The sequence below is a fragment of the Stegastes partitus genome, unplaced genomic scaffold, assembly GCF_000690725.1.
Source record: "Stegastes partitus isolate 25-593 unplaced genomic scaffold, Stegastes_partitus-1.0.2 Scaffold28, whole genome shotgun sequence".
NCBI lineage: Eukaryota > Metazoa > Chordata > Actinopteri > Pomacentridae > Stegastes > Stegastes partitus.
Window position 1 is genome coordinate 293,920 of NW_007577759.1, and position 10,984 is coordinate 304,903.

General features: G+C 40.8%; 1 protein-coding gene across 1 annotated transcript in view; it reads left to right on the forward strand.

Annotated features, from left to right (window-relative positions):
- The first annotated feature begins 1,178 nt into the window (after positions 1-1,178).
- The window catches only part of aff4 (AF4/FMR2 family, member 4), a 22,628-nt gene continuing 12,822 nt past the window's right edge, over positions 1,179-10,984 (forward strand). Inside the window, exons 1-5 of the mRNA XM_008298214.1 lie at positions 1,179-1,393; positions 5,778-5,907; positions 8,769-9,563; positions 10,480-10,518; positions 10,705-10,795. Coding sequence (XP_008296436.1) covers positions 1,377-1,393; positions 5,778-5,907; positions 8,769-9,563; positions 10,480-10,518; positions 10,705-10,795 — 1,072 coding nt within the window. The 5' untranslated portion in view covers positions 1,179-1,376. The remainder of the gene's footprint in view (positions 1,394-5,777; positions 5,908-8,768; positions 9,564-10,479; positions 10,519-10,704; positions 10,796-10,984) is intronic.

Below are 10,984 nucleotides of genomic sequence, written 5' to 3' on the forward strand. Positions count from 1 at the left end.
CACAAGTGAAGTGGCACAATTTTGTTAGTTTGTGTACTAGAAAAACATCCTTGCACCGTGTAGTGATGCCACAATTGTCAGCATGTGTCGTCATCATATGTAGCTGATGAAAACGGCTCATTTGTTACAACCAGCATGCTGGAAACCTGCGCCGCTGTGACTTTAACAGCTTGCATGGGTGCTTTGCCCTGTGCTCGGGGCATAGTGGGGGAGGGAGGGAGGTTGTTGACGGAAAGAGGAGCTCTGATTGGCTTGGCTTCGCTGAGGGCAGTGACATCACATGGAGGAGAGGCCCTGTGGTGTAAAATAACATCTCCTTTTATGGAAGGAGGTGGACCGTGCCATTTTCAGAGAGAGGTGAGATTTATTCCCCTCACACTGATCCCTCAGTGCTGTTTTCCTCCCTGTAGATGTTCTCCTTAATTGGCCTGTAAGACTGTCTTGTAAATTATTATTGCTGTGAGGCTTTCTTGGATGAAACTCATTTATTTCTTTAGTGTTAATCCTCTTTCTTTAAACCGCCATCATCTTTTGCCGTACTCTTCTTAAATTTAAGTTTAACTTGAAGGTGTAATTAACTCCAGCAAGACTGTTCCCTTCTCTTTTATTACTGTCTCTCTTCTTTGATTTAATACTTAAAGGTATGATTTTTAAGACGTAGCAATGTATTACAGTGTTTCAGCGGGTTTTACAGATTCTTGCTGAGCATTGTGCTCATGCAGTGCTTCCTTCAGATGATTCATATGCTTAATTAACTGAGATTAAAAGATTCCTCTGCTCCTTGCCGAGCAGTTTTTCCTCATAGTTGAAGATTAAAATTGGCCGACAGTGCTGTTAGTCAAGAATCTGGCAGTCTTCTAGGAAGGAGACATGCCAAATCTGTCTGTTTTTATCCCATCTTTCTTTATGGCATTTACTCTTAACATTTACTCACCACACATTCAGTCTTATGCTGATCCACTCCCACCCTATTTTCACCTTACTTGTTCTCCATGCATGTTTTAATGTAAACACACCCAGACAAAAACAAAAGCTGTGGCTGCCTGCAGACTTCACCTAGCATGTGACCACCCCCGCTATTCGCCGACGTGGTATCTCCCGAGAACAAGCAGTCACCTCCCCTCCCTAAGTCAGATTTGTCTCCACTCCAAGGAAATACACTGTACCTTCGAGTCGAGTAAAGAAACTGTAGTTACACTCTTCCAGCTGGACGCCCACAGATACATTTAGGGGGGAAAAGGGTCAGGTTGTCTTCACTGGAGGAGGTTTGCGCACAAATTTAGGCTGACAAGTCATGACGAGAATACTTCTGAATCCTTGGGAGATCCTCTGAGCCCTCCTCCCCTCCTCCTTCCAATGTTTCAGTGGTTGGGGCCATGGCCTCTCAGTCAGGGTAAGAAATGCACAACTAGTTGGCTACTTTACTCATTTCTCTTGGTGTCTGGTTGGAATAAAACACTTAATTTCCATCACATATAAGTCAGATAAAATGTTTTTGGATGGCCTTGCGTATAATAGCTGTGTCACAGAAGCCTAGTCCTGTATACATGGTGCTCAGATAACCATCAGTTCTTCTTTTTTCTTTTTTTTTTTTGTTGTTGCATGTGTTGAAGACGTGGCCTGTCTGTTATGTTTTGAGCTACAGACAGATGAGCTGATTAATTTTGGTACAGAGTGAACTGTCTTTTCAACTCTGGAGACTTTGACCTTTTCAGTTTGGCACTCAGTTGAATGACTACAATAAACATAGCTGGCCATTACACTCCAATAAATGTTATTTAAAAATGCTTAAGCAAGGATTTGCATATTCTTGCGTTTGCTTAATTTTTAAATAATCAACATATCCCCCCTCACAATGCTGGTGATAGATAAGCTGTTATTGACTTGGATAAATGCACAAATCAACTCTCATTTATGATCTATGAAATTAAGATTTGCTTATTTTGACAGTATTATAAAACCAAAGTGTGTGGTTTTATTGAAGGCTACATGTAAGTAGTGATTACATTTGTGGTTATTGAGTCACGTCTTATTCGTAAAGCCCACAATTTTAGCTGCAGCCTCAGAACGGAACACACAATACGCTCACTTGCACTTCACCTAAATGGGTAGAGACAATCCATCGGTTTTTAGCGTAGAACGTTTAAGATAAAATTCGAACGTAAGTTAGAAAGACTATCTGGAATGTGGCATTAACTAATTCTGGGGAATTATGACTAAGACTGGGGACAAGCCTTACACGATGCTGTAGTACTTGCTTTGACATGTTAGGCAGACTTTCACCGTTGGATGAGATTGTTTTTGTGAAATGATTACACTTTACTGTATCCATGCAGTCTTTGTCATGCTAAGCCATACTACTCCTGTCTGCCATACTGTAAACATTGTACATGTTGATGCTTGGAAAAGTGGTGATGTGTGCATGACTGCAGTTGATTCAAAGTTTTTCTGAAATCAGTAAGTTCTTGATTTTTACACATTTAGAACTGGCTGCATTTTAGAACTAGTTCTTGATACCTGACTATACTTTTAGTCAGTTAACCCCAACATTTCATTGCTTTGAAAAGTTTATATTTAAGTTTGTATTTAAGCTCTGTTCATGTTTATTTTTTTCCCAGCAGAAGATCTCTTTAAGTGGTTTTACTCCTGATTAATGGGAAAAAATGTCTTCAGACATGTTTACTGAAAAGCTTCAGTTCCTGTTGTGGCTTTTTATTACTCACATGGAGGCATTCTTGATCTGATGTTAGGTATGCATCTTCATATAACCTAGTTTTGGTTCTGAGGCTGGTCGAACGCCAACTCATGAACGGGTTGAGTGTAGAAACTTGCTCTACATTTTTGCAGTCACATAATGTCCTCAACACTAGTTTGTCATTCTTTCTTCCATTTGTGTACATGCTAAAAAAAAAAAAAACAAATGTACATTTTGACTTTCTCATACAGAACAGACTAAGGTGAGCATATGATTAGACTTTAATTTAAAAAGTTACTCTGATTTTGGTAAGGCACAACATAAGAGCACTCCGCTGGCTGCAGTATTGTTTAAACCAGTAACAGGCAGTAGCGCATCCTACCTGTTGATTCTCTAAAGCAATACTACCACATAACAACTTATGAAAACTTAGTCACTGAGTTGGGCAGAAAGGGAATTAGTTTGCAAAAGGTCCTGCACCTGGGGCATTTGAACATTTAGCATCATGTTAACAGTGGCTCATTTACACATGCCATCCCCCACTCAACTGACATCAACAGCCTCATTTACATAAACTTGTATTACTACAGCTCACTAAAAACACCCTTGGTACATTATCATTTAGTTTCGTTATTTGTCTGACCAGTCGAAATGTTAGAAGCCTCATTTCCAAGGCTTTTTTCCTAAACCACAGACATCATTCATCGCATTAGAACCCTGCAAATGATAGTTGCTACTTGTCAGCTGTGTGGTAGAGTGGGCAGAATAACTAACATTAAACAGAATTTACCAGAATGTGGCATCAGCAAATCATCTGCGCTGTTAGTCCTGGTAGACATTTGTCTGTACATGGTAGTCCGTGGTTAGTCCAGTTGTAGCAAGTTTGTCATTATGGAAAGTGTCTGTTGTTTAGGGTTTGAAAGCGTACCGTCCAAGCGTGGTTCTTGGCTGTGCTGTACGTCAAATAAAGTCCAGAGATGAAAGATAGCCCAAACAATGTTGTCCTCACACCTCTGCTGATAAAACTGTTGCTTATGGTACGTTTCATTCAGCAGTTATGGCCTTGGTCACTTCCTGAGCTGTAGTTGAGTGGAGCGTAGCTATAGAGTGTAAATCACGTTGTATGCTCTGAGTAATGACTAACAGTTGGGTGGTGTTGATGATGTAAAACAGAGAGTTTGTTGGGAAATTACTGTTTATACTCACCGATAAGCTTTCCCAAGGCTTCATCAGAAGTTGCAAAACTGTTGTAAATGTTTTATTCTACAATATGTAACTGTGCCTAACTGGAAATGAGCCACAGCTCTCAGGTTTTTGATTGATAGTCCTGCTCAGTTTTCATAGAATAGTTGTTTCAATTTTCACAAGAAGCTCATTGTTTCAAAAGTCTCATCTGGTCTGTCTCATTTGACTTCCCTGTGTGTGCAGTGTCTTTTCTCTCTCTGGAATCAGTTTCCCATCTGCTTCTTTTCATCTTTTAGTCATACTTAGTAAAGATTAAAAACACCCTTATGTGATGTGTTTATAATCTAGGAGGAGGCCGGGTGGTTGCTGCATAATCGCTCTGTCAACAGCCTTAAAATCATTGTTGTCATTGGCAGAGCTTGAAGCTGTCGACTTAAACCAGGAGGCGACACGCCTGGCTGACAATTTGCTTGTTTCTATTTTCAAAGCTCTGTCGTTCCTTTCTGTTAAACAAGGTGCAAGACAGAGAGAAGTCCCATTTGTTCGGTGTCAGCCTGGCTGTACCTAATGAACACTTTTTTTTGGGGTCCAAATGCCCATGTTTTAATACTTAAAGTGGCGTCAAGCAGAACATTTTATGTGAAGTTTTAGCGTATATTAAAAAGAAATGAGCAGTCGTGTGCTTTATTCTCCGATTGTGTGCACAGTTTATTACATGTCATGGTGGCGTTTGTCTCTCTGGTGTTGATGCATACATTCACTTAGAAGGACACTGCGCTCTAATCCTGTGAACCCTAAAACTAGCTAGGGGGGTTGGAAGGCATGTTATCCTGAAAATGTATCATAGGCAGGAACCTTTTTTTTTTTAAAAAAAAGATGAACCTTTAACTAATCATGTCTGACATCAGGTTACGTTTGAAAGATTAACCAAATCCTAGGCTAAAATTTCATCAAAATCATTTTTATTGTAGGTATCTTTTCTTTCTTTTTTTTTTTTTTTTAAATCACTCAGACGCAGCTTGCACTAACCAGAATTTGTTTAAGAGAAAAAAAAAGTTTGAGTTCCATCTATGTCAAACCACAGTTGTGTTGTTTCCATAAAGCACAGGAATTTATTTTGCAGTTAAAAATGAGCCCACAGTGAGTAAAAATATGGCAGGAACAAAAAACAGCCAGAAACTGTTGGGAGTTGAAAGGGTTAAGCAGCCATTTGCTTTTATGTTTGCGCTACACACATAACGTGCAGAAGAAAAATAAAGGCAGAGAGGCATGTTTAGCTCCCTGTTATGGAATCAGTGTCTTCCACTTTGATAACAGATAATTTTGTCTTAGTTAATGACCGTCCACCATGTTGCACATAGTCTACTTCAAATGAACAATATTTTAAAATGCAAATAAGCTTCTCGCTGTTTGACAACATTGAAAATGCTTATTAGTGGTTTCAGCTGGGTACAAATTCACCATGACCATCTGTACAAGGAGATTATTTGGAGTAGAAGTAGGCTACTGCAGTGTCTAGACTAGCCTAAGCTTATTAGAGACTACTTTCTCCATTGGTCATCTCTACGATCTCCGTGTTGATGATGTGTGGGGCCTCACTAATGATGGTCCTGTTTGTGGTTTAGCAAAAAAGTGTGACTCAAAATACAGACTACATAACAGATTTTCGTGAGTAGTTGATACTGGTTTTTGAACTCAGGAATCATAGCGGGAACGAAAACTGAAGAGCTAATGCTTCACTTTTCAACAAGACTGCGTTTTAGGTAAATTGTTGCAGACTCATCGGGTGTTCGTAACACGGCCTCTCCTGTAGCCGTCCTTGTTCGGTGATGACATAAAAAGTCTGTTTACTGTCTCTCAGCAGCATGTTTACTTGTTATTCTTTTTGTGTTAATAGCAACATGAACCGTGAGGACCGGAATGTGCTCCGAATGAAAGAAAGAGAAAGGAGAAATCAAGAAATCCAGCAGGGAGGAGGAGAGGCCTTTCCAGCAAATTCCCCTCTCTTCCCTGAACCATACAAAGTGGTAAGTTTGTTTAACTCGCATACACATTTGGCATGTAATTGATTAGTTAGTTTAGAGGAATTTGTAGAAATGACAGGAAGTGAGAACTGCCCACACTGTCAGAAGCCTTCACGGTAATATAGTTTTGTCATCACATGTTTCCTAATACATCCGAGCTGTGCCTTTTGCTTTTTTGGCCTGGTTTGTAATCCTAAAGAGGAATGTTTAGCTTCAGGCTTCTGTGGCAAAGGTGGTAACGCTCTTTCTTCTGGTCTTGCTCCACGTGTTTGTGCACTTTACATAATATTTGCTTGACTTCATTTAGAATAGAGTAGAAGCATAGAATAGAAAAATACTTTATTTATCCCAGGCCTGGGATGGTCTCAGTCTGAAAAACATCTTTTAGTTCCACGTTGCTGTTACGGAATATGTTATATTTAATTTTAGCTTGAAAAAAGGTTTTGTGGCTGCCTTGTCAAAGGAAAATAATTGATTGATTCTTCGTAGCATTGACCTTTATGATCCTGCAGTCTTGGTCTTTTTCACAGTTTACATGTGATAAAAGTTAAAAATGGAAAGATGTGTTTAATGCTAATGTAGGAGTTTTTTTGTCTAACATGTCTGAACAAGGTCTACTGACAATGATGTTCCACTTTCTTTTAATCAGGGTGATCTCACAAATTTCAAGAGGTAATTGGCTTCATGTAGTCATGTTAATTACTATCAGATATTTAAAACAGATGCATGTACAAGCATTGGTGACTGACGTTAAATTCTAGTTAGCTGTTGGATAATCAGTTGACAAGCTGCACAAAAAAACGTAACAGTCTATTTTTTTTTTTGACAACACCTGTCCTTGGTTAGCCGTTTTGTAGCACAACTGTTGGAAGTAAACAGAGGAACACGCCAGCTCTACGCTGCGGTTCCTCCCATGTCTTCCTTTTGTGCTTACAGACACACATAGATATAGGCCAGCCAGCTCCCAGCTCCCAGCCAATATAATTGTAAAGAGGATTTGAGTTCTCCGTACTGGTCTAATCTTTGCCACTAACCAGATTTGAGCAGATGTGAGTGGCTCCTCTCCATAGCTAGAGCAAGCCATCAAAGAGGCAGTGAGGAATGTGTTCTGACAGGTTGGGAATAGAAAAGCCACCAGAGGTGAGTGATGAGTGTTGTTGCGTATGTGTTTTGGACCACAACAAAGTGAAAGATAAAAAGCTGGCATTAAAGACGGAAGAGTCCTTGACCTTTGCAAACAAAAAAGTAATTTGCAGTGAATAATTTCACTTTGCGTGTTTGTTCTTCTGTCTTTAGAAACTTAAAACTGCTTTTAAGAAAAAAAGTGTGTGGTGTACAGCACAGCAAGAACTGGGCAACGCAGATTGTTTAAGTCATTGGCTTTTCTGTACTTTGTATCTCTTGTCTGCTGCCTGTGTGAGTCTTATGTAAGCTTTAGTTTGACTTTTTTCCCCCCTCTGTCATGCTCCACTAAGTGGAAGTTTACAGCATTCTGCATTAAAGGCCATGTGGGCTCAGAGCTGCAGCTGTGGCCTCCCAGATGCAGACCAGCACAGCAGTAATATTTTTATGGTGCAGAGTTCACGCACTCACTCAGCTGCACAGAAAGAAGAGTATTAAACTATCAATGAAGATGGAGATTTAGAAGAGATGGCGATTAGGGTTTTGTTCTTTGTAGTTTAATGTTGAGGGACTGGGATGTTTGAAGTGATGTTGAAAGGATAGTGTGTGTGGCCAGTGCAACAGTACTGCGTCAGGACTGGGACTTTTTGCGGCGCAGAAACCGAAACATGAACATTTCTGATTTCCATAAAATAGAAATTTGCTTACAGCAGAAAAATTGCTATATCATATATCAAAAAGCTTTGACTACAAAATGTGTAATCTGATCGCAGCGTTTCTTTAAAGATGTGCCGTACATTTAGTACAGCACAATAGATATGCATTGAGCAAGTACATTATTTATAGTACATTACAACTGCCTTGTTGTTAGAAACTGCATTTATTCTGCCAACGCACTGCAGAGTGTTGCAATCAATGTCTCTGTAAACAAAGAGTTAGTTGAACAAACTGTGTAAGGATGCAGCATTTTCTAGTTCAACTCAAGGACTTTTGAAAATTCTTCATTGTTTTTAGCTTTTTTAGCCAACAGTGTCTGTGCTAGTATCGGTATGGACGATAAGCTGACAAGAAAGTTGAATGTGAGCCAGGCTGAGCTAGCAGGAGGTAGTGGAGTGCACGTTATGACCAAGCTAGTTACATTTCCTGCTGCAAATAACGGCTTGTGTTTCCTCACTCTCAGTGTGAATCTGTCAAGCAAAACAGAGGTGCTAGGGCTGCATGTGAAACTGGATACTCTGCACAGACTTCTGTCACGGGCTGATTGCAAGCAGGTCGACTGGAACCCACAGCCTCAAAGTGACTGATTAACCTCTGTGTTAAAACTGTGGTCCGACCCTTATCTGTGTTCACAGATGGGTTTGGACTGATCTGGACTCAGTTTAAACAAGCTAACTTTTTCAATGGCTGATTAGGCCTCTTGCTATGGTCAATTGAGTTGGGTTTCTGTAGTCATTTTTTTATATGTAAAAGCGGTGACACAACAGATTAGGTTGAAATGTATTTATTTCTTTTGTTGGATGAAAACCAGAACTTCTGTTCTTATTTTGATTGAGATGTGTTTCTTTAAATGGGTGATTTTTGTATCCTTATTGTTTTTGATGGGAAGAGTTTAACTGGTGTTGAACTGTTCGTAATCATGTCTTCTCTCTCCCTGTCTCTTTTCTCTGCTTTCCCTCTGTTCATTTCTCTCCCATTTATTTTGCCCCATCTCTTCCTCTCCCATTCTGTGCATCTCGCTTTAGTCCAGCAAGGAAGATAAACTGTCCAGCCGTATTCAGAGCATGCTGGGCAATTACGACGAGATGAAAGAACCGATTGGTGACACACTTCCAAAGCTCGGCGGTAAACCTTCTAACAGCTCGTCTTCGTCCGAGGAGAAATCAGGCCCGCCTTTGTTTGGCGGGGACCAGCGCGGTGTTGGTAGTGGTGGCAGCAGCCAGACCAGTAAGTGGACTCCTGTTGGCCCTGCAGCTGGTGGATCTTCATCCCAGTCACAGAAACGCTCAGGACTCCAGGGCGGCCACAGCAGCCAGAGGAGCAACGGCGGCAGTAGCGGCAGCAGCAACAGTAGCCAAAGAGGGGAGGTGCGGGAAAAGAAGTCAAGTAAACACAGTGGAGGGTCAGAGCACTCAAAGTCACACACATCAAGTCCGGCCAAGGGCTCTCTGAGTTCCTCCAGCAGCCACTCGCGGAGCTCCTTGTCTGCCGAGCAGCATCACAACAAGGAGCGCTACCGCTCTAAGTCTCCACGAGACAGAGAGGCCAACTGGGATTCGCCCTCACGGGTTCATACCTCCTTCCCCAGCGGACAGCACTCAAGTCAGGCCTTTCCCCCGTCTCTTATGTGCAAGCCCGGCTCCATGCAGCAAAAGCCCACAGCCTATGTGCGGCCTATGGATGGCCAGGAAACAGCAGAACCTAAGAGCTCACAAGCGGAAAGCTACAGCGGACAGTCGCACAGCAGCACCATGGGAGAGATGAAGTCCAACGGCAAGGCCTCACTTTCCAAACTCAAGATACCCTCACAACCTGTAGAGGTAAAGCTTGATCAACAGGCCTTTAATCTCTTTCCATCATTAGTTTAATCTGAACCCCCGTAATTTATGTTCCTTATTCAATTTAATAACTGGATTTTTTTGTCACTGAAACATTAAGTGTGCATTTTTTGAAACTGCATGAGGTTTTTCTTGCTGTAGTCATTCCTTCTTTTTCCTTTTGGCCCCATAGCAATTTGGCACAATGTTGGTGTTTGGGGACAAAGTTGTCAATCTTTTGTGTAAAGTTTATTTGAAGTAATCAAGACCAGTCTTACTGAGTGAATTCAAGTCTGTCATGTTTGTCTTTTTTCAGTCTTAAAAAAAGACTTTTTAAAAAAAACTGTCCCTTCACTCTAGCGAGGAGAAACTGTCTCAATGGGAGAAATGTGTACTAAAAAGACCAACTTTAAACAATACCCAGACACAGAATACTGAAGTGCCATGTTTGCGTTGGTTAAACCGGGATGTATTTTTACACAAGAGTTGGGTTGTGTTTTGTCCCTCATCACTTACACTGTATATGCATTAGAAAGGGACCTCATAATAGCCAATATAAACAGGAGGAGTGATTACAGCAAACAAAACCTGTTTCAGTGTTCATAGGGGCACGCAACTATTGCTTTAGGACAAACTTCAAAAACTGTGAGTCTTTCCTTTCAGATATACATTACATGTAGACTTTATAGACTACAGCAGAGCAGCATTTATGTTTGAAGCATATAGTATGATTCTGATGGTGTAATAACCACATTAAATGACCTCACAGTGGTTTTCGTGAACTGAATAAACTCTGAGGCCTCATAAAATCCCTATAGGATGACTCATGGTGCTTAAAATGGAAGCCACCTCTCACCTGCTCTACAGAGATCATGCTGTTTCTTAACACATCTGCTAAGCACGGTGTTTGTGTCTTTAGGGATCTGGAGATGCCAACTGTGTCGATGAAATTCTGAAGGTATGTACGTAATTGTATTCTGTTAAACACTTGGTCTGTCAGGCCAACAGGTCACCGTGAGCGTTTAGAGAAAAGCCAATTGCTTCATATAACTGAAGGAGCATTTTACATGACTCACACTTTACATCTAATTTGTACATTTTTTTACTCTGCGTGTGTGTGTGTGTTTTTTTTTTTTTAATTCAGGAAATGACTCAGTCGTGGCCCCCTCCGCTGACTGCGATCCACACCCCCTGCAAAACAGAACCCTCCAAGTTTCCATTCCCCACCAAGGTCAGTTTTGCACCGACGGCTGCGTTAACTGTTTAATACAAATAATTATGTGTCGTGACAAATTAATAAGGCTTAATTACTTCTTTATCATCTTTGTTTGGTGCAAAAAAAAAACCCTTACATAACACATGCAACAAATCCAGAGAAACCTTTACTCGTGGCTGCCTGACTTTAAAAGCAGTTTTTTGTTGAT